This window comes from Coffea arabica, chromosome 6e (genome assembly GCF_036785885.1).
Source record: "Coffea arabica cultivar ET-39 chromosome 6e, Coffea Arabica ET-39 HiFi, whole genome shotgun sequence".
Lineage (NCBI taxonomy): Eukaryota > Viridiplantae > Streptophyta > Magnoliopsida > Gentianales > Rubiaceae > Coffea > Coffea arabica.
The window spans coordinates 3835410-3859670 of record NC_092321.1 but is presented as its reverse complement, the minus strand read 5'-3'; the positions used below and the strand labels follow the sequence as shown (position 1 = coordinate 3859670).

General features: G+C 37.6%; 3 protein-coding genes across 3 annotated transcripts; 2 read left to right on the top strand and 1 right to left on the bottom strand.

Moving 5' to 3' along the window:
* Window positions 1-1887: 1887 nt before the first annotated feature.
* LOC140009351 (leucine-rich repeat receptor-like protein kinase PXC1) lies at window positions 1888-5371 on the top strand. Its single transcript, XM_072054554.1, has 2 exons — window positions 1888-4210; window positions 4314-5371. The coding sequence occupies exons 1-2, from the start codon at window positions 2824-2826 to the stop codon at window positions 5000-5002; spliced, it is 2076 nt and encodes a 691-aa protein (XP_071910655.1). The 5' UTR covers window positions 1888-2823; the 3' UTR covers window positions 5003-5371.
* Window positions 5372-6403: 1032 nt separating this feature from the next.
* Window positions 6404-10258, bottom strand: LOC113696032 (uncharacterized). Its single transcript, XM_027215331.2, has 7 exons — window positions 9315-10258; window positions 8830-8971; window positions 8210-8263; window positions 8033-8124; window positions 7345-7580; window positions 7055-7225; window positions 6404-6879 (listed from the first exon to the last, which is right to left on the bottom strand). Exons 1-7 carry the CDS (start codon window positions 10115-10117, stop codon window positions 6782-6784), a joined length of 1596 nt encoding a protein of 531 aa, XP_027071132.2. The 5' UTR covers window positions 10118-10258; the 3' UTR covers window positions 6404-6781.
* Window positions 10259-15123: 4865 nt separating this feature from the next.
* Window positions 15124-23869, top strand: LOC113695717 (pyruvate kinase 1, cytosolic). Its single transcript, XM_027214856.2, has 16 exons — window positions 15124-15403; window positions 15555-15651; window positions 15847-15944; window positions 16597-16752; window positions 17709-17786; window positions 18029-18160; window positions 18429-18509; window positions 18634-18705; window positions 18804-18893; window positions 19268-19412; window positions 19555-19643; window positions 20262-20357; window positions 20463-20530; window positions 20641-20740; window positions 22786-22845; window positions 23469-23869. The coding sequence occupies exons 1-16, from the start codon at window positions 15335-15337 to the stop codon at window positions 23619-23621; spliced, it is 1584 nt and encodes a 527-aa protein (XP_027070657.2). The 5' UTR covers window positions 15124-15334; the 3' UTR covers window positions 23622-23869.
* Window positions 23870-24261: the final 392 nt, after the last annotated feature.

Below are 24261 nucleotides of genomic sequence, written 5' to 3'. Positions count from 1 at the left end.
ATTAAATCGCTGAATGACCGACCGTACTTGCCTTGGTGGACAAACCATGCTCCGCCCTTTTTCTTCTTGTGACTTGTTACCGTTACTTTTTCTTTGCTCTTGTTTTTTGTTTTGGTTTTGTTATTACAGTTACTTTTTCGCTTCAAAGGGGTGTTGATATTCCAAATTCTTCAAGGAATTTTCCTTCCAGCAAATCAAGAATAGTTTTAAATCTGTATTCTGCTGAAGTGTGAAGCTTTTGGGTTGCGTACTAATGGAGTAAACAATTGACTTAAGGGTGAGAGGGGAGTGGTTTTGGACTCTTTAACTGGCAACGATTTTTCGTATCCTAGGAACGATGCCCTTTCTTTGCGTATTAAGAGAATGCCAGAAAACTCTTGGAGCGGGTAAATTATTAATGTTGCAAGGATATCCATCTGCCTTCATCTCAATATGAACTCAAGGCGGTACCGGAAAACATATGAACTCAAGGTTTAGAAGATTTCATGTCAAAAAACAATGAAAAAATTTAGCAGATTTTTTTTTGGTCTAGGAAGTTATAGTTGATTTGCGCTCTTAATGTCACAATTCCTGCCACTTCAGCAAGTAGTTGAATTCACGGGAAACTCGTCATGTTGCTTACAGTTGGACCGCAACGGATCTTCTGTCTCATACTCTATGCCACTCTCTGTCCCACTTTTTATTATATTGCTATTTCTCCTATATAAATATCATGTTTTAGTTCTTTTTTGTGTCCTTAAAATTCAATCACTATTAATTGAGTGAAAAATAAATGCAGCAGCTTCAAAAAAGCAATATATAATAGAAAATTAAAAAATATAGCAGAAAATTCATAAAAAATCTCATTTTTTATGCATTGTAATTTTTTGAGTTTGTTAAATTTTGTGTATTACTCAATTAATAGTCATTGGATCTTAAGGACACAAAAAAGAACTAAAACATGATGTTTATGTAGGAGAAATAGCAATATAATAAAAAGTGAGACAGAAAGTGACATAGAGTGTGGGACAGAAGATCCGTTGCGTGGTTGGACTAGCATGCTTTTTCGCCAAGACCTTCGTGGTGTGCCTGCATTGAGGATTTGGATGGGACCTTCCTCAACCAGTTCAATGCAACTACACTTCATAGAAGAGAAGAATGCAAGTCGAGAGATTTTGATTCGTTGACCAACACTCAAAAAGAGTAGGGTTTAAGTCAATCAGAGCCCAGCTAAGTTGGTTATGCAACCACATAATTAGTGGAGTAACAGAGAGTCAATCAGAGCTGAAGCTCTTAAACGAGTCCAGAATTGCAGAAACCTTTTTCGTTATTACTATTATTATTTTTTTCTATCTTTCTTATGTTTGCAATACTACTGCAAGACAAACCACAAAAACAGAAGAAAGGTCATGAATTATTACGAGGGAAAGAAGAAGCCCTATTCTATCTGTCCCAAATGAAATGGAAGGATTACAATCCCGACAACGCCCAGCTGGTGACATGTTTAAGGCTTTTTGAACGCTAATCGCGCCTTCATTGTCTCATCGTTTGAGTGATAGCAGAAACTAGAAAAGGTTTCAACTCAAACACAAAGCTGCATACAACCTCTCCACTTTTCCCGACAGCCTCACTGTTGCAACCACCAAAGCAAGCAAAGTCATTTTGATATCTCTACCGCTAGGCATGCATTTTGGCAGAATTCACCAATTCCAATTTTAGAGTGGACTTTGCTTTTGGAAAAAGCCAATTACAGGGACTTCTTTAGCCTTAAAACACTACTATAAAGTGGAAAAAGATCAGAACAACTCTCGTCGTTCGTTGTTAATGGTATATTCTTCTTGACTCTTCTAATCACGTAAAAATATAACAATAACAACAACCTCCTAATCACAACTACTTGATAAGACACGAGTGATTAACAGCTCAACAAGAATATCATGAAGAAATAGTCAAAGAGCTCCAATGACTACACCCGCAGCCGTGTGCTCTCACCCGTCACCAGTGGGCTGGCTGCTGAGGGCAGTGTTGAAGGGAGCGCTGTGCTATCCCATTCTTCTCAGAGAAGAGAAAAGAAAAGGAATAAAGCCTAAAAGGTAAAGGTAAAAGAAGAATCTCAGGGCCTCACCTCTCTCTCTCTCTGATTTGTGTGCGTACCAGTTTCTACTCAATGGCAGTGGGGAGGGGGGAGTGCAGAACAGCAATCATTCACACCACCACCATTCCCCATCCCCATCCCCATCCCCCCTCTCCTCATGCTCAACGATAATACTCTATAATAATTATTGCCACCGCCTTTAATCATTCCCCCTTTCTCAGCAGCTGTGATTGGTAGTTAAAGGAATACTACCAAGCCCAGGAAAAGACGGAATACCAGACTTCTCCTCTCTTCTCCGGCCCCCGGGGGACCTCTTCGTCTTCCTTTCTCTTTTCAAATGTTTCATTACTGTTATGCCCAAATCCCAAGTAGCCCTCCTTCCTTCCTTTAGTCCTTGATATTCGGTACAAACAATTAGAGAAACACGCGTTAGGTTATTCCAATGCCATAATTCTACCTACGACGACTTTCTCTTTGTCTGTATGCTACACCACCAACTACCAACCTGACTCTCTCTTCTCTTTGCACTTTGCAGTTTTTTTGTGCATAAAGATTTCTACTACACCAGCCAGCATGGAATTTACTACTACTACTAGTAGTTTTTGTTTTTTTTTGCTTTTAATAACTACTATTGCATGCATTTTTTCCTTATTGCAGAGGATGTTGTAATACTAGTGTAGTAGTTTTTAAAATTGAACGCCACCGTTATCTCGAGACTTCGCGCCCTATGCTCTCTCCCTCTGCCCACAATGGATCTTTGTCCTGCGTTCTTCTCACTTCTCCTCCTCCTCATCATCCATCTTTCTTTCTTTACCACCACCGCCTCCTCCTCCGCCTCCTCGAATGACACGGCGGCCCTCACTCTCTTCCGTTCCCAGACAGACCTCCACGGCACTCTCCTCTCCAACTGGACCCTCCCGCCCTCCTCCAACGCCACCTCCACCGCCTGCACCGCCTCTTGGGTTGGCGTCAAATGCACCAATGGCCGCGTAACCGCACTCTTCCTCCCTTCCCTCAACCTCCGAGGCCCCATCGACTCCCTCTCCTCCCTTGACCAGCTCCGCCTCCTCGACCTCCACGACAACCGCCTTAACGGCACCATCAGCCCTCTCATCCGCTGCCTCAACCTCAAGCTCCTCTATCTCTCCGGCAACGACATATCCGGCGAAATCCCACCAGATATCTCCTCCCTACGTCGCCTCCTCCGCCTCGACCTCTCCAACAACAACCTCGGGGGCCCCATTCCTTCCCAATTCTCCAATTTCTCCCGCATACTGACCATAAACCTCCAGAACAATGCCCTGTCTGGGACCATTCCTAAATCCCTCGTCTCCTTACAGGAACTCAAGAACTTGAACCTGTCGAATAACGAATTTTACGGAGCAGTTCCTCGGGACTTGCTCAAGAGATATGGTGAGAATAGTTTTGCTGGGAATGAAGGTCTTTGCGGAACTAGTCCTTTACCCCCCTGTTCATTCACTGGGAAGCAGCCACCATCTTCTTCGCAGACCGTGCCATCAAATCCTAGTTCGTTGCCAGCGACAACTGCCGCAACTTTTCCGACTGAAAAATCAAAAAGTCATTCGAGGAAAAAACTTGGTAGCGGAGCACTAGTTGCGATAATCGTGTCAACTGCTGTGGCTGCATTAGTGATCGCTTCCTTCCTGATAGCCTATTGTTGCGGGAGGTACTCGAGGGATGGCAGCTCACTGGCTGGGAGCGAGAGTGGGAAGAGGAGGAGTAGTTATTCCGGTGGTGAGAGGAGGGTTTATGCCAACAATGGCGGTGCAGATAGTGATGGAACCACGGCCACTGATAAGAGTGCGCTGGTTTTCTTCGACAGAAGGAAGCAATTTGAGCTGGAAGAACTGCTCCGGGCATCGGCTGAGATGCTGGGAAAAGGGAGTTTGGGAACCGTTTATAAGGCGGTCCTTGACGATGGCTGCACCGTGGCGGTGAAGAGGTTAAAGGATGCTAATCCTTGTGCAAGAAAGGAGTTTGAGCAGTACATGGATGTGATTGGGAAGCTTAAGCATCCAAACATTGTCAAGCTCAGGGCTTACTATTATGCCAAGGAGGAAAAATTGCTTGTTTGTGATTATATGCCTAATGGCAGCTTGCACTCTCTCCTTCATGGTATGCAGAATTAATTCTACTGCTCTTTCAAATGACGGCTAATTGTTTTTAGAATTGATCAATCTTTGTGTGCTGGCTTACTCCGACGTTCTTCTTTGAACAGGAAATCGCGGACCCGGGAGAATTCCGTTGGATTGGACGACAAGGATCAGCTTAGTGTTGGGAGCAGCTCGAGGGCTTGCCAAGATTCACCAAGAGTATGCAACCTCCCGAATCCCTCATGGGAATGTGAAATCATCGAATGTGTTACTTGATAAGAACGGCGTTGCTTGCATTTCTGACTTCGGGTTGTCACTCCTATTGAACCCTGTTCATGCCATAGCTAGACTGGGAGGGTACAAAGCACCCGAACAGGCAGAGATTAAGAGGTTATCCCAAAAGGCGGATGTTTACAGTTTTGGAGTATTGCTTTTAGAGGTTCTTACAGGTAAAGCTCCGTCGCAATACCCTTCACCAAGCCGTCCTCGCCTCGAGGAAGACGACGAAGAGCAGCCGGTGGACTTGCCCAAGTGGGTTCGGTCAGTGGTGAGGGATGAGTGGACAGCAGAAGTTTTTGATCAAGAACTGTTGAGGTACAAGAACATTGAGGAAGAATTAGTTTCAATGCTACATGTAGCAATGGCTTGTGTTGTTCCACAGCCGGAAAAGAGGCCCACGATGGCTGAAGTGACCAAACTGATAGAGGAGATCCGGGTGGAGCCATCTCCATTGGGTGAAGATTATGACGAATCCCGGAATTCCCTCTCGCCGTCGCTTGCAAATACTGAAGACGGTGGTGTGGCCGGCTATTGATCTACTGCTGTCCTGTCCGTCGGCATTTATGAAACGCTTCTGTCATTTGCGTTTGCACCGCCTTGGTGCAAAGCAGACTCTCCTATTTGCCTGAATCTACGGGCGAATAGAATGTCTCCACATTAGTTTGTAAAATTTGTATGCTTTGTTTATTCATTTGCCTTCCAACATCGCATAGTTCAGTGGCCCTTTCTCCTCAAGTGTACTTGTACTTGTACTACCATTTTAGTAGTTCATAGTAACATGCCGTCCCCCCGGCATGTTTTGCAGACGTCCCTCTGATTCCAAAATTTGGATGCAACCCAAATTAGAAAGGAAGAAATTAGAATTGCTTCCAGGCTATAATATGATATCCACTGTTGCCAATTATCCCTGTCCTTTTCTCATACTGTTCATGGATTTCTTTCCAAGCTGTTGCCAATTATCCCTGTTCTTGGCATGGCGACTTTTTTGTGTTTCCCCCTCAAATGGCTATCTTAGGCCCTTGGAACATTTGCACTGCCGACTTTTTTTTTTTTGGGAAAAAAATTGCACCAGCGACTTTGAACTTTGATTGGATTGGAATGCCGATTCTATTTGTGACTTTCTTTTCCTTCTATCATTATGCTAGACTCCAGTAAATGACTTTTGTTGAAATAATTAAACCTAATCCCAGATTAAACTCAAAAAAAGCCGATAACTTTTGAAGGCAATCCAGGGACTTAATTACCCAACTCAAACCCCTTCCAGAACCTCATTATGCTAGACGTGGGGGGGCCACGAGAAACACAGACAGGAGCCTCTTTTTGAAAGAGTGAAATCTTGGGATTAACTCTAAAAATTTGGATTATTTTCGGCATTTTGAATAAAAAGCGGCATTATTTAGGTATTTCACCACTAGAGCATCATTCCTCTCAATGATAATAGACTGTGATTTACTATGTTCTAAATTTTTGAAATTGTTATAATCTAATGATCAAACGTCCAACGATTATGCATCTGCCTGATATCATGCCTCAATTCGACATAGCTGTCCACAAACTTCTTGAACAAGATCTCGAAATTCTCTCAAGCAAAATAAAAGGCAGCCTTTCATTCGATTTGTGATTTTGGGTAGCCCAATTCATCCTCAACAGCAATTCAAGAATATTTGGAGCACGAGACTACATGGCCCCGGGAAAAAAGCTAAAAAGAAAAGTCTCATGGGTGCCATGGTAAAAGTACGACTGAGGGCTTCATTAAAGTGATTCTTCTTGGAATCCCGAGGAAATCTACCAGACCATGGGAACAGGAGGTACGATAAGGTACTAAACCATTCAGGGCCAAAATTAGGATGTGCTATATCAGTCAAATATAAAGGAAATTCCATGAACCTTTTAGACAAATGCAAGAAAATTCAAAGGTTTTTTGATACTTTCAAGCTTCAAGCAACTGGCTCCTTGTATTCCTTTCTCCAGAACTTACTTGTGTTTGATCAGAATATTGTTACCTTTCCAGATCCGCAAACATTTTACAACCAAGTTGTACAGACATCTGCGAGTAATGGAAACAATAATGTCACTACTAAAACAATTCATCTAAACTATCTGCTTAAATTAGTTACTTGAAACTGCTATCTCTTTGAGCAAGCCGTTGTCGGGCAGGTGTGATGCCTGGATCACCAGTTGAAATGGATTAGGAGCAGCTGAGAAAAAGGCATGCTCAGTGTTTTACAAAATTAACTTGGCGAGACATCTGGCGACAACAAGGCTCAACAGCTACGTACACATTATATCACTGAGATACATAGCCCCTAAAAGACTAGTTAACACTTCCTGTTTGATCAATCAGTGTACCAACTTGTTCTCCGCATAGCGCTCTTGATATATTCCCAGGCTCATGAAGATTGAAAATGACAACTGCACAAAACATTTTTACGAATTAGACACAATACAACTCTCTATCATGCCAATTCAAAGATGTCCGAGTAGAAAAGAAATTTTTCTATCCAAGTCAGACTCCACCAATTTCAGGACCCTATTTACCAAGTTAGCAGATGATATAGTGCATGAGGTCTAGAATACGAGTACCAACCAGGAATTCCGTTGTCCTCACAGGATCTTATAGCCATCATGTCCATTGGGCAGGCGCCCCCAGAAGCCAAGTCCGTGAAGGAAATATGATCAGCTGCAATGTTATTGTTTCTAGAATCACAAATAAAGACGCCATCCACATTTGTGCCTTTTAAGACAGCATCCGCATTAACTGTAAAACGAACAATGTAAAGAATTATCTTCCACAAGGAGCAAAAGAAAGGAGTTGGAATTCAGGACTAACTATAAGACTAGCAGTGAAGATTTTAGAAATGCGCAAGAAGTTCATACTCTCTGAAGCTCTGAGGGCTGCAGCCAAATCAGTTGAGAAGAGTGGATTCCCTGTGCCAGCTCCAATACCACCAAAAATCACAACTCTTCCTTTTTCCAGATGCCGGATAGCCCGAAGCCTACAATATGGCTCAGCAACCTCAGGCATTGAATATGCACTTTGGACACGCGTCTGCACGCCCAATTTCTCAAAGGCCGACTGTAGCAGTATAGAATTCATCACAGTTGCCATCATTCTGGTGAGACAGAGACAATGTGAGTCTGTCTGGCCATACTACAAAAACCCGACCTCAAGCATCAAAAATGCAATTTGGACAAACAAGATTAGCATCCAGCTGAAAATTTAACACTACACAACAATTACAACACGTATAACAGGAAATGACAGTAGCCATAATTACTTGGACCATAAGAGTCGTGCATACACAATGGATACAACACACGTACTTATAACAGGAAATGACAGTAGCCAAATAATTACTTGGACCATCCAAGAAGGACATCTTAAAAAAACACAGTTGTACAACAATGATTTTAAGACAGTTTACGAAATGAGCTTCCACATAAGCCATATCAAGTGCACAAGGACATACTTCAATTCTTCAAATTACTATAACACGAAACATAGAAGTTAAGAATTCTTGTAACATCTAATTGCTACTGAACATGTATTCAATTCAGAACTTACCCAGCTTGGTATGCAGCAAACCTATCTAACCCTGTCGTCGTTACCCATGTGTGTCCACAAAAGAAGTTACGACCACCAACAACTATTGCCACCTAACAGAACAATTATGAATTTTGCTACATGGAATAAGAAAACAGTAAAAGTTTCCGCAGAAAGTACCAAGCTTTCAAGTGGTACCTCAACACCCATACGACAAGCTATTGAAACTTCTCTAGCTACCAGCATGGCCACCTGGAATATCAATAGAAACCAGTTAAGCAAAGAATTACTGTGTGAATGAATAAATTTTACTTTCTCAACTGACACAAAGTAGCCACTGCATAAAAAATTCCCATTGAAAAAGACTTCAAAATGGATAAAGAATCCAGTTAGGGCCCAACTCTTTTTACTTCTCAATCTTTAGTAGATCTCAGCAAGAACATGATTCACAAAAGTTATTTTTAGCGTGGTACCCTACCATGGGTTAAGTGAATATGTTGGATGAGACAGTCGGTTAATAACAGGAAAGTGTCCCAACATTTAAAGGGTCATATCTTGCAAAAGCCCGAATCAAATCCAAACAAACCAAAGTAACGTCATTTTATGAGAGCAAGACTACCAGAGACACCTGTCCCAAAAAACATTTTCAAGTACAAAGTTATGCTGCTTGCATTTACAAATTTCAATATCATTCCTCCACTTAAATTCTTGTCTGTTTAAACGAAATTGAAGTCTAGGCTAAGGGACTGGTGATCGCTGAGGAATTCAGCAAAGACATCACTCAACTCAGTTTAAAGTATTCCAGAGTAGAGTTGAACCTTTGGATCAATATTCTGCGGTGCTGTCCCTGCTAGAGTGCCACCACTAATTTTGAAGACCACTCTTCGCCATCTAGCGCTGGTAGCTTTCGACTTTATGCTATTGATCTGAGGACCAGGACTTACAGTTGTTGTTCCATATCTGTCCATTCACAATTGAGTACCATGGGAAATAAAAGCAAAGAAAAAAGAAAAAAAAAGGAAGAGAGACCATCCAGAAATAAATGAGAAGGCCATAGATTGATGACACTACGAAAACCAATGCAATGACATTTCAAGTCGAAGCGAATCCACAATTAGCTCTGCAGCTATAGAATTTAACAACCTAATTACAAACCAAAAAGTAATTACAATCTCCTCATACAAATTTTAGCTAAAGATTAGGCTTATTTCAGAAGAACATGACAAAGATAGATACTAATACTTTCCATTTCAATATTACTTTTCCAAGGGAAAGCACTACAAAATACGAAGATAGCCAATACCTCTTGGACTGTCTACCAGTATTCGCCGTTCCTCCAACGGACTTATCATCGTCAGTTGCAGCCTTTCCGGACAACGAATTCCCGACGATCTGCTCCATCTGCTTAAACCAAGGCCAGTGGCTTGCTGAGACACCACCGTTACTCAACCGATGCCTCTCCAATTTATACCTCTTCTTCAAATTATCCACTTTATTCTTGCACTGCTCCACACTCTTGGTCTGCTTCTCGCACCTCTCGCTTACCATCACCGCCACCTCCTCCCAGTCTCTTCCCCTCAAATTCCCCCTGTTCAACATCATAAACTTCTCCGTGTACGCCTCTAACAAGCACGCTATCGCCGTATCGCTCCATTCCTCCCTATCCTTCCTATACTCGCCGCCAGTGGCCGAACTGCTCACTCTCGGTCGTTTGTACGAATAAGGAGTTCCGCTGTCGCTCACCTCTTCGCGATCACTACGCTTGTCATTTGGGGTATGATTGTGGTTATTCGCGCGAGATTTGGTTGGGTCGTGCTCGTTGTCGAACGGGTTCGGGTCTGGATCGTACGGGTTAACATTGACGACGTGAAAAGACGTGGCGTTGCTAGCGTTGGCTAGTTTAGGATTTGGTTGGGATGAACAGAAGGCTCCATCACTGTAGCCGTCGGCGTCAGCTGAAACGACGTCGTCATCGTCGTCGTTTGGGGCGGAGAGGTTACGGTGGGTGAAGGACTGACGGTGGTGGATTAGGTTAGGGTTAGGGTTTGAAGTGGTGGCGTTATCGTCACCGAGTAGAGAGAAATCATCATCATCACAAGAAGCCATGGAAGGCGGAGTTAAAGACGACCGTTAAAGGTTAGGAGTTTGTCTGCGGACGGACGTGAGAATAAACGACGTCAGGGACGTCTGGTCTGGAGATATCCGCCGTTAACGCTGATAAATATGCCGTGAATCGGTGTCGTTAAATGCGTGACGAGTCCGTTAGATAGCTAGTAAAGTTTGGTCACGTGAGTGGGGCCCTTACGTTACAAATTACGCACCCGTTTCTTTTTAGGGATAATTTCAGGTTTCTGACAATTTCACTAGCCTCCCTTCAAGTTTAGAAAATTATACAAACCTCCTTTTAGATTAAGATTTTAATAATAAAATTAGTCTAATTAGAAAAAAATATTTAAAAAGTACTTTAAGGAGAGAGATAAAATTTTTATTTCATAAATATCCCTTATACATATATATAGAGGTGTCAAATAAACTCATTTAATTAATTTTACCCATACCCGTCCATTTATAATTGGATATGAGTACATTAAATTTTTATATATGGGTATAAATGGGTTACCCAATTATACCCATTTATTTAAATGGGTATAATTGGGTAACCCATCAAACCCAATTAACCCATTTAACTTACATTCCCAAACTTCTTTGTATTTTCAGTTTTCACTATCAATCTTCTTCCCCTCCCCACCAGCAAGCCCACCGCTTCCGCCCTCCCTCCTCTTCCTCCAGTGTTTGATTCCCCTCTCCCTTCTCCCCGTCTTTGCTTAATTGAAGGTTTTTGCCCCTTCCATGTCCGATTCTTGAGCTGATCTATGAATAAACCTGCGGTGTCTTGAAGATTTTCCCAGATAAATGTTAAGAGTTTGGCCGCTGCTCACTACCTCTGCAAACAGGTACCCACAGCAGAACCACGACTACTGTCAAACTAACCATCTACGTTTCAAGTTCATGATTCGATTTTAGGCGTTGGATGTGACGGTTCTTGAAGGTGGCTACGAATTTGGGCCAAAAAATAGAACTCTTGCTCCATATGATGTTGGCATTCGAGGTGAGATTGTTCTTCAACTTCTCCACTCCAGATGATATACTAGTCGATAATGAAGCATTCTCGAAGTTTTTGCTCTTGATATAAGGAAATCAAAAGTTAGTCAAGGTTAATTGATTTATTTATGTGTATTGAACTGGTGGGTGTAGAAAAAAGGGGAAGGTTGGGTAAAAAGTGTCGATTACTTGTAGAATTTCACTCCGTCTCCTTATAATTTGGGTCAGATGCCTCACAAATCTCCGTCTCCTTGTAGAATTTAGTTTTTATGTTAACTATTTTTGTTTTATTTATTATATTTATTTGTTGATTTTGTCTTATCGCTTTATTTCCTCGTGATTTATTAATTTGATAATTTTTTAGCATCACTAATTTGTGACAAATTTTAGCCTTCATTCTTACCTTTTCAAAATGAAAATTTAAATTTATACACGAAAAAATACTAGGGGTTCAAAGTTTTGGATTAAATTTTTATGTTAATTTTCATATTATTTAGTCCAAATTTTTAGATTCTCATTGTTTAATTATTAAATAATATGTAATTTTGCAACATAGCACGCGGATGGAAAAAAAATTGATAATTAGACTTATTTGCCATAATAAGTAAATATTTAAAATTAATGATGGGTGTAAAATGGTATAAATTGATAATTTAGTTTACAAAATGAATTTATATGAGTTTGTAAAAAAATTAGAATAAATGGGTTATAAATGGATAATTGGGTTACCCAACTCATTTTTTGACTTACCCATTTATACCCATCTAATTAAATTAATATAAATGGGTTGACTCACTTATACCCATTACCCATTTTACTCAACTCAAACCCGCCCAAATCATCCATTTTGCCACCTCTACATGTATATAAGTTGTAAATGAAAAGGAAAATTCAAAAATTTTTTATATTACAAGAATCATAGCAAACATCATGTCGAAAGATATGGCTATTCTGTTTGTGTTGAATTTTATGATAATTGGTATAGTTTTGTTGTTTATTTATATTATCTAATTTATTAAATGTGAACTTTTTGAGTGGTAAAATATGTATTAATTGTTTTTAATTTTTAATTATTTTTATTCTTTTATTAATACAACTTATATACATGCATAAAGGGTACTTATGGAATAAAAGTTTCATCTCTCTGCTTAAAGTATTTTTTTATATTATTTTTTCTAATTGGACTAATTTTGTTATCAAATCTTAATCTTATTAAAGGTTTGTTTTTACAAATTTTAGGGAAGACGAGTGAAATTGTTAGAATCTTAGGAGAGGTTTTTGAAATTATCCTTTCTTTTTATATACTACTATTTTTTTCTTTTTTATTTTTTTCTTTACGTGTTGGCGATCTTTTTTTTCCCCTTTTTCTTTAGCTCTGGGGGAAAATGTATTGATTAGTTATTTTTAGAAGTATTTTTAAAAATTTTTACTATAATAATGTATATAAAAAAAATTTACTGAAAAATATTTTTCATAGTGTTTTTTAACAGAGATTTCAAGTCTATCAAGCACAGATTGATATACAAGCTAGATTTGATGAGTTTTTGAATTCGAACGAAATGTTATTAAGTTGAATTAACTTCAAGTACAGAGTAAGTTATCTTTTAATCCTAATGTTTGCCTTTTCTGAAGAGTATTAATTGCACTTTGAGTTTTTTTTTTTATAATGGTACTCCGCTATTATAAAAACTTGTTCTCAAGCCACACTCTAACGTGTGTGTAATTAATAAAAAAAATTATCACAATTATATCTTTAAGAAGTTTTTTTTTAATGAATTTTATGAATTAAATTCTATTATGATGTAGATAATCATACACAAAAACGAAGATGATGGAATAAAGAAGAATGTGCGGGAGTTGAAAGTTAGCATGAGGGAGTTGAAGTTAGTTAATAACTGAATAGATAATTATTTTCTGATTCAAATAAGTATTTGCAATTGAGACAAATTTGCCCTTATTATTAAGGGTATATTAGAAATTTTAAAGAATGACATTATTGTATGCTTACACTACACAATGACACTCTCATTTGTATAATGTATGGATAAGGATTAATAGATAATAGATATTAAGTTAAATTTGAAAACACATAAAATTAATACCAAATTAACTATTTACGCAGACTTTATTATTGTAAAGATGTAGAATGTGATTAATTCTTTTTTTTTTTGGCCTTCCAAATGATGTAAGGGATGGCCCATGAATTATCTAACAGCCCCGGCAAAAAAAAATTTTTTTGTCAATCAGCAACTTCTATCATACTCCTAATGATTGAACTACCATCAAATCAAATCACATATAAATTTAGAAAAATCATATTTTAACGATAAAATGACGAGAAGTAAGATTTGAATTCTTTATTTCTCACCTCACAAAAACATTCTTCCGTGAATGGTGTCCGACAGTCCGAGGGAAAGTTGGTTTGTCCACCTTGGAGATTCTTTATTTCTCATCTCCGGTACCAACCGTCGTACCGGCGGATTATGAAGGAAGTGTCATACATGGAAAAGGCAATGAATGTGTTAAAGCAAGTCGGAGATAAAGACAACTAGTAAATGCAACAAGAAGAGACAACTTAAAAAAAAAAACGTGACGATAGTTCGTTTGTTTCATTTCTTAACGGGTCAAAGCAAAAAATTTATGAAAAAGTTTTGTATGGGCTGCCAATACCAATTTCGAGTTTTGGGTGCGAACCAAACGGTCTCCGAATAAAGCCTAGCATCATTTTAAACAGGTGGGTGGTCGCCTGCTTGCTAATATAATTAGGTGGTCACCTTTTTTCTCCCCAAGAACAATTCTAAATTTTACAAGGAGAAAGTCGGAATGGGAGGCTTTGAACCCCATTGTTTTTCGATAATATTCTTACTAGCTTTTTTTATTTTTGAAAAAATATTTACTAGCCAAATTTGTGTGATATTTGGATAAAGCATTATATTATATAGCTATGATCTACTAATACCAATAAATCCTTAATGTCTGGTCCATATTACCCTTTCATATACTACTCTATTAGGTTAATTTTAACTCAAGACTATGACAGTTGATTGGAAGGATAATTTTAACAATAAAAGAAAAATGAAGTTGTTGTGGCAATGACTGATTTGGGGTGACCATTTAATATTTTTCAAAAAACCTTTTTTTTTGTGCAATATTTTTCCAAATAGTCAAACAGGACACCTACCATGCGATCTATACTTACCACATCCCAAACAAGTCTCGTTTGGAGTTGTAGTGCTTTTGATAAAAAACACCTTTTAAGTGCTCAAAAATACTTTTAAAATATTTGGTGAATATCATCTCATAAATTTAATAGTAGAAATTTGGTATCAAAAGCACTTTTAGCAAAAAAATTCAAATTTGGTACTTTTAGAATAACTTTGATACTTAAAAAAATAAAACATCAAATTTAATTATTTTATCCTATATTATGAACTGAATAAAGAGATAAATCCTTTTAACAGTTTTAGATTACACATTATCCAATACAATAAATATTCATTGAACTATACCTTCAAATAATATATTTATAAGCATTGAAGTACTTAATAAATATTTTTTTAATAAATCATCACAACCCAAACGAGTCCAAAGAAGACAAGGGTGCTATTAAATCATTAGTTGGCCATGAGGGAGAGGTTTAAAGCTCTCATTGGGTGTAGGTCAATGGATCAAATCTCTTAACTTACTTTTGTCTCTAAGATTTCTTAGAAAAAATTTCCAGCGACCGTAGAGGCATTCGTCTAGTTCAGTTCCATCTAGATTTCTCATTGATCTCTTCTTCTTAGTGTAAGTGTAAGGTAGGAGCAAGTGTAGAATAAAAATTATCTATGTCACCAAAAAAAAAAAGGGAGACAAGGGTGCTGTTAAAAAAAAAAAAAAAAAAGGGAGAACGAAGGCAACGGTAACTCCGGGACCTAGAAATTCACCCAGAATTCTAAACCTTCTAGTATTTACAGCGAGAAAAGTAAAAACCGCCAGGGCCAGAAAAATTCCTTTGGGAAAAAGAAACCCCTCCTGACTTCTACCTCCCCCGGCTGCCTTTCTCTTTCACTAGCGTTCAAAGTCAGAAGAAGAACAAAAAGTGGCATCACGCATAATACTTGAATTGAACTACTACATTCGCCCTTTCTGGACACAGCCCATTCTCTTCATCAGAAACTACTGAAAAATCAAAAAAGGCTCGGTCGCGGATTCTTGTGAGCAGCAAACAAATTTAAAAAAATGGTGTCGAATCATTTGTTACTGGAGGAACCCATAAGGATGGCCTCCATCCTTGAGCCATCCAAATCGGTCAGTCTCTTTTCTCTTTTCGGTTTTCGTTGTAGATCTAGCATGCCTTTTTTTTTTTTTTTGAATCTTTTGAAGAGAACAGGGTGAATAGATTTTTTGATAAAGCTGGTTTTTTTGATATTGATGATTTATGTATTCTGTTGGAGGGCAGAGTTTTTACCGAGCAATGACGAAGATTGTGGGAACATTGGGTCCACGTTCGCGATCCGTTGAGGTTATCTCTGGCTGTCTTCAAGCTGGGATGTCTGGTAATATTTTCGGCTTTTGCGTGTTATTTTTTATCTGTCTTTATGATCGTATCATTATTACTTTTCTCAAGGCAACAACTTAACTTGCAGGCTATATGAAATTGTGCATGATTGAAAAACAGGTTGTTTTAGTAAAGGATATTTTTCCTTTTGAATTCCATGCAAATTTTAACTGGACTGTGCTGTGATTTATAGTGGCAAGATTTGATTTTTCATGGGGAGACAAAGATTATCACCAAGAAACTTTGGAGAACCTGAGGGCTGCCGTCAAGACGACCAAAAAACTCTGTGCTGTAAGTTTTCTCTGTTTTTATGACATTGTTATTTGTTAATTTTGGGGTTGTTTAATTTCAATCGGGGGTTGATTTGATTTTTGCTGCTTTATGATGGCGAAATGCATGTAGTTGGAGTTTTGAGTCAAAAGCCAGGAAAATAATGATTATGGTGCCAAAAGATTATGGAGTCTCTGAGTTTGACATTAGGTTCTGCATTTTTTCGTTCTTATCCTTAATCTTACCTCTTTTGCTTCTAAATAGAATGAAGATATTGGGAGATTAAAGTATGGCTTGAAGCCTTGAAGAACTTCATACTGCTTTTCCATGCCCGTGTTAAGAACTTAAAGATTTTCAATGTTTTTTTTTGGTTTCTTCTTGAAAATTATGGGATATTTTCATTATCCTTTTTTTTATTTATAGGGGAGATAGAATATAGTATGATTTGTCTCTACACAAAATTCGAAAACTTATGCATGTATGCAGCTCTAGACATGCATGAGCAGATGAATGTTTTATTTACCCCCCACCACCATCCCAAAAAAAAGGCAGATGTCTGTTTTGTCTTTTCTCTAGCAGTTAAATGCAGGAATTAATGTGCATATGTAGGCAAAAGATGTTAAAGGCGGAAGGATGTTAAAGGCGGTTATGGTAGTTGACATCTTTTTTACAGGTCATGTTAGATACCGTGGGTCCGGAACTACAGGTTGTCAATAAAAGCGAGAATGCTATTTCACTTAAGGCAGATGCAACCGTTATTCTCACACCTGATCAAGGTCAGGAAGCGACTTCTGAAGTGTTGCCTATCAACTTTGCTGGACTTTCTAAGGTTAGGTCACTATCACTCATGCTTATACTCCATTTGTTGACATTTCCTTTTTGTCAAGTTTCTTTGGATCAGTTACATTGGTTAAATTCAAATCTATGTTTGAAGTTATTTACCATTATGAAAAACTTTTAAATGGAAAAATTTCCAAGACGTAGTACAGAACTTGAATAGAGTGCTTTGACTTTGACAAAATGGTATGATTTGACTGCTGTTTTCAGTTGTATAACGTTACAATTGTTTCTGTTCATATGCATGCGAGCTTGTATTTCTTCCTGTTTGTTGACCTTTGGCCATAAACTCTGTTCAATATAGTGCGTAGGGAATCATGTTCGTTTCTTCTAGGTTGTGGGTGTTCTTTGCACCTTAAGGCTGATATTTTAGGAACTCAGATTGCTTTCTCATATTAAAGGGATAAAGAGAATGCCCACTAGTTGGGAAGGTTTTTATTGTGCTTTAAAAGAAGGTACTGAACTGAGTTAGTTAGCAATTTGTATTTGGTAATGGCTTCTTGGATATTTTGTGCATTTTACCTTTTAAACTTTTCAAGGATCTTCTTAAATTATTTGTGTGTTGGTTTTGGAATTTGTTTGCTTGTGACCTCGTCATTTGGCTCAATGAGTCTGCAAACACATGAAATATGGGTAATAGATGAAAAAGTTATCTTAATATTTTAGATAAAATGTGGGCAAATTCGAGTGATGTGGTGTATATGAATGGTGCTGCTAAGGAAATTGATAAGTTTTTCAATGTTGGGGCACAATATCCATTGAAAATTATGGTTATACATTGTCATAAACCCTATTATAGTAAATTACGAGCTTGCTTAAACTTTGTGTGTAGTAAGTTAACATACTAGGAAAGCAGGACTATTTGTTTAAATTTCTATCAATTGATGATTTATGAGCTTTGTGCTTCCAGTATCTATGAAAAGTTATACCCGTGATCTTGTTTTGCAGGCTGTGAAGAAGGGAGACACCATTTTCATTGGCCAGTATTTGTTCACAGGAAGTGAAACAACCTCTGTTTGGCTGGAAGTATGCATAAGGCCTTTTAAATTCAAGCTATCTTTCTGATTTGACTTGTTTTATATGAGGCCGCTTCAGTTGGTAGTAGTTTTAGCATTCTTATGATGTATTTATTGTTAATGTTTTGTTCTCTTCTCATTTTCTGGTTTTTCTTATCTACCTGTAGCTCACCTGTTTTCCTGTTGGCTAGCAACAAGAGGCCAGGCCTTTGTGCCTTTTATGTCTGACTAGGTGTTATTTCAATTGAGCAGGTAGATAAAGTGAATGGTGATGATGTAGTTTGTGTGATAAAGAACACTGCAACACTTACTGGGGCCCTATTCACACTTCATGCTTCTCAAATCCGAATTGATCTGCCAACTCTCACTGATAAGGACAAGGAGGTGAGTCTGAGAAGTCCATCATGCTATTATTACGTCATTGCAGTAATGTACTTTGTCATTAAACCCCATCATGCTTTATGCTTTCACTTTCTCTTCTTATGCCTTCCAATGGTTGGTCTTTATGTTTTGGGTTGTGCATCTGTCCATCTCTGAAGAATCCTCTTCCCCATTTTTGCTGAATATTTATTTATTTGGAAGCATTTTGAAAGAATCTCGGGTAATTTGAATACAAAACCTGTCTTTTGGCTCATTCTTCAATTTTATTCAGGTTATAAGCACATGGGGTGTCCAGAACAAAATTGATTTTCTCTCACTGTCATATACACGTCATGCGGAAGATGTTCGTGAAGTAAGGGTTTTGTCTTATAAGATTTTAGTATATTTTATGATATTACTTGTTTTTCTCCTCATGATTGACTCATCTAGATGTTCAGATACTGAGAGGTTTTTTTCTTTTTCTTCTTAAAATTTAGGCCCGTGAAATCCTATCTAAGCTTGGTGATTTGAGCCAGACGCAAATCTTTGCAAAAATTGAAAACGTGGAGGTAGGAACCTTGTGCTTCCCAAGGACTTGATGTTGCATTCAATACTAGGAATTTGATATGAATTTAATGGTTTGACCTCTTTGTTCTTTTCTCTGTAGGGTTTGACTCATTTTGATGAGATTCTACAAGAGGCAGATGGCATCATACTCTCCCGTGGGAACCTGGGCATAGATCTTCCTCCAGAGAAGGTAAATCTATATTTCCTCTAGAATGAGATTTTTAATGCATCGTGGTTGTTTTGCAAATTAAAGAGAAGCACATCTGAATCTACATTCTATTTAACTGGCTTTAAATCACAAATTCATCAGAACATACACTGCAAAGTCAAATATAATTTACTGTACATTACTGAATGGAAAATGTTTTGGGTCCAAGTACAAACTGATTCTACAAGCTTGGAGAAATTAGAAACAGTTGGCTCTAGAGTGGATGCTCTTGCTGCTGGAATTTAAATATGCTTTAACCATCCAATTGCTAAAAGACTAGTGGTTGAGTGAGTTATGTGATCAAACTTTTGTTCCACAAATCTGTTCTTTAGTTACAGACTTAATGTATTCTGCAGGTATTTCTGTTTCAAAAAGCTGCTGTCAATAAATGTAACATGGCTGGAAAGCCAGCTGTAGTAACTCGTGTTGTTGATAGTATGACTGACAATCTGAGGCCTACGCGTGCTGAAGCAACTGATGTCGCAAACGCTGTATTAGATGGTATTTCTCAATGTTTATCTCCTTTTTGTTTTGTTTTGGGTGATAAAAGGGATGGGTCTGGTTTTTATTTGATTCCTTTTTGAACATTCTAACAGTTGAATGACTAGGTTTCCATCATTCTTTTTAATGTTTTAATTTGCAGGAACTGATGCAATTCTTCTCGGTGCTGAGACTCTACGAGGATTATATCCCGTTGAGACTATTTCTATTGTTGGCAAAATATGCGCAGAGGTAAAAGTTAATGGCATATGGACTTATAAATAAATAAATGTGTGTGTGTGTGTGTGTGTGAGAAATACATGTTATGACAAAAGAAGTTGGCTGGCAATTGCTACTACGATGTGATTACTCATTGCCGTATCTTCCTGGCTTAAATCTTGATTTGTTTTTGGCTAAAAGATCATCTTGTTAGGTATCTTTGTTAAGTGGTATGTGAGATATGTTTTAGTTTTTCAATTCCTTTTATATCTTCAATGTCTTGCTTTGAAAATCAGTCTTGTGGTTGCGTCATGCTAGATTTGGGATGTGAAGCTTGTAAATTGTACAACGTACTTGCAGAAATATATTGAGTTGTTGTTGAAGCTATCAAACTAAAAGGTTTCTTCTATGATTATACTTTGGCACAATTTGCATCTTAATGAAACTTCTTTGTGAGCCTGTCTTCGGAATCACCTGCTGTATAGCTAGTTATGCTAAAGCTATTTCGAAATTTTTGTTTGATAAATCTGCATATGTTGTGATTTAGTTGGTAACTAGTTTTGCTTTTTATTTTTGTTTTCTGTTATTTCAAATTTGCTTTTAAGTTGTCACTTCTTGTGTAACTACACCATCTTATAATGTTGGATGCAGGCCGAGAAGGTTTTCAATCAAGATCTATACTTCAAGAGGACTGTCAAGTATGTTGGAGAACCCATGACCCACTTGGAATCAATTGCTTCCTCTGCAGTATGTTCTTTTTGTTGTTGCTAGTTTTGTACCTCACCTGTTCATTATTCCTCAGCGACTTGAATGCATTTAAACATGGATTTTGACAACTATTTCTCTGCCCAGGTACGGGCAGCTATTAAAGTCAAGGCATCTGTTATCATTTGTTTCACTTCATCTGGAAGGGCTGCAAGGTACTGTTACAATTTTCATTCTATTTGTGTTTTTTTTTTTAATCTTGGGAATATTTCAACTTTTTGTGTATTGGTACTCAGGTTTTCAACTTTTGTTTTGGTTATTGCAGATTAATAGCAAAGTACAGGCCAACAATGCCGGTACTATCTGTTGTCATTCCTCGACTTAAGACAAATCAATTGAAGTGGAGTTTCAGTGGTGCATTTGAGGTATGCTATTGAGAAACCTTTCTCTTTTTACTTGCAGTAAAAATGCTTGAGCTCAATTCATCTGATGAATGGGAAGTATCTATATGTGAAATGGTTTTAGTTTCTACTGTTCACTTATACATGGTGCGATGGTTTTGACTTGTCCTGATTGACCTTTGTACAGGGTAAAAATGGTTTTAATTTCAAATTGACTAATGGAAAAAAACACACATGCATGTGCAACTTTGAAAATGTTGACAAAAAAAATAATTGAGAGGTTTTATGGTGTAGATGTTGGTAATGGTTTAGTGTGATGTCTCTTACTATGTATTCATGGTTAATATTAGAGGTGGCAATATGGATAAATGGTTCATAATTGGTTTTGACTTAATGGATGGTGGATGAAATTTATCCAATCCATTTAGATCCATTTAATAAATGGATCTAAATGGATGGATCTAAATGGATTAAATAAAAACCAATTATCCATTTATAATCCATTTATATATTTTGGTTATTTTTTTTTGTATTACCATTTCTTGTAATATGAAGATACTTTTTTGTGTACTTGTAAATTTTAGTTGTATATGAATGAGAAAAAGGACAAAATACTTAGATTTTATATGTGTGTGTATGTATTCTTTATTACTCGTCAGATATTATATTTTTCATTCCATAAAGTAAGTATACATCAATATAATTCAGAATTGTTCAGTCTTTACTCTTCTCCAGCCACAGATTATAATCTTTTTAACATTTCTATAGACGCTTTTATCTCCAAATGATCCAAAATAAAATGTCTATGATAGACGTGAAGTTAATAACCAGAACAACCTTAATTTTCTTTCCTGAGTGCCTGATATATCAATTAAGCACTGCAATTTATTACTACTACTAAACTGGTCCAAGTCCAAGAAGAGGAGAAGGACAAGGTCTTTAATCTGATAATTACAAGTGTAAAAGTAGAAAAAGAGAAAAATTAATAATAATAATGATCCACCGCACGAAAGGATAAACAATGAAGATAAACCAAAGAGAAACTAATAAAGGTGGCTAAGATTACTGGTAGTGCAAAATATTTACTGGGACTTTCTTTTTTTTTTTTTAATCGTTATTATTAGGTAAATACACATACATGTGTGGGTGCAGACTGTGCAGTTAATATATGGTTAAATTAGTTGGTCCCGTTTTGTTTGTGTGCGGGTCTAAGTCTGGTGACTCTCTCACTCTATGACTCGCTGCTCAATAACGTGAAGAAATATATGGTTTTAGTTATTTCCTTTTCATTTCTTTTATTTGGTTTTTAAGTAAATGGATATATATGGTTTTTATGGATAATCCATATAAATCCATTTAATTTAATGGTTTTACTTTGATCAACCATTTAAAACCAATACTATAAATGGATAATCCAAATCCATTTAATTATGGATTATATGGATGGATAAATGGATTTCAATCCAAATTGCCACCTCTAGTTAATATTAGTCTAGGGGAAAATTTGAAGTCTAAAAATATAACACAAGAAAAAAAAGGTCAGCCAATGCACTTCAAATTAAAAATGGTTTTAATTTCAAATTGACTAGTGGGAAAAACACAAATGCATGTGCAACTTTGAAAATGTTGACAAAAAAATAATTGAGAGGTTTTATGGTGTAGATATTGGTATTGGTTTAGTGTGATGTCTCTTACTATGTACTCATGGTTAATATTAGTCTAGGGGAAAATTTGAAGTCTAAAATATAACACAAGAAAAAAAAGGTCAGCCAATGCACTTCTGCTTTATGTAACCAAGATCCTTTCTTATGCATTTGTAAACGGGACTATGGTTATGTATCAAAATAATAGTCAAGCAAATTAAAAGAATGCCGACTCGCTAATAACCTGATGGTTGGCAGTGTGGCAGAGATTTCATCATTTAGGGGTTTATTCGTCTCTTTCTTCTTCTTCATTACAACATATTTTTTCAGTTTAAGTTAATTGTCATTTTCCTTGCCCTGTTGTTTCGTGGCTTGGCTACCTGGCTGATGGAATAATTTTTGTAATTTTCAATTTCTGCATTTTAGGCAAGGCAATCACTCATTGTCCGAGGTCTCTTTCCTATGCTCGCTGATCCACGACATCCTGTGAGTTTTGCTTTCTTCACCTTTTCCTTCCCTGTCTGATTTGATGTGAACTAAATTGGAACGTATTTCTAACTCCTGAAACTAATCCTTTATCATTACCTCCGTGCAGAATTGTTTCTAATTCCTGATAGTATTGACTTTTTGCTTGCCCTTTCTGATTTTGATCTTCTGATGGACATTTTTTCTTTACCATACTGAGTCCTGGTTGCTATTTGCTGTTTAGCGATGTTATGACCAGCACTTGGCTTGTGATTATAGTCAGATGCATTGCGTACTCCATGGCTTTCTCATAGTTGAAATATTCTGGAAAGTCTGTAGTTATTCTATTTCCTCTTTTATTCTTGTTCTTCAGTCATCTATCCTAGGTTTCTGTTGTTCTTTGCATCCAGAAATGCTGCTGACAATCATAATAATCCCAACTTTAGGTTTAGGTATTTGCCCGTGCTGGGCATGTCTAGAGTCTAGACTCTAATCGCCTTAAATGTACAATTTCTCCCACTAATGTGCAATTCATCATGCGCTTATGGCTATCAATATTAGGCTATTATTATTCGAAGCAATAGGTTTTTGTGATCCTTTGACCACGGACTTTAGTAAATTCTTGCTTTACACACATTCTGCAGGCGGAGTCAACAAATGCTACCAATGAGTCAGTTTTGAAGGTTGCACTTGACCATGGAAAGGCTTCAGGAGTCATAAAGTCACATGACCGAGTTGTTGTTTGTCAAAAAGTTGGAGATGCATCTGTCGTGAAGATTATTGAACTTGAAGACTAGCTTAGATGCTAGTTGTTGTTTATGCTGTGTGGTTTTAAGACAGGCCATATCTTGTCTTCGAATTTCATACCTCGGGGTTTAGTTGGCAGACTGCATCACGAAAACATGCATACATGTCAATTCTTGGTGGGAAGTTTATGTATTCTCGAATTCAAATAGCAACGCAGTTGTTTTCAACTTGCTTTAAGCATAGGTCGTGTCTTTTTGGATTCAATATCTAATTTGAGACTTTTCTTGTGCTTGTGGAATGTGGACATGCCAATATATTCCTCAACGTCATGGAATTTCGCAAAATGGTGGTTGGCGGTGGCACGACAGCACGAGTGTAATTATTCAGAATTCCACGACTCAAAAGGCACTAATGCTGACGGTCCAAATAGTTTGGGATTTATATGCTTTCTGAGGTTAATGTCCAACAAGACATTCGTGTTCTGTGTGCACTGTGTGGAAGTTGGGTTGCTAGGATACCAATTGGTAGTGGTTCAGGGCTAAGCGGCTAATGTGTGTTGGGGAAACTTGGTACTGTCGGTACGGGAATTCTGCTTATCTCCCTTGGTGCTGCCCCCCCATTTAGGTTCCATAGCTTTTGAATCCCGCTTGTCTTTTTCTCTTGCACAAAGGAAAAAGAAAAAAGTGGTCC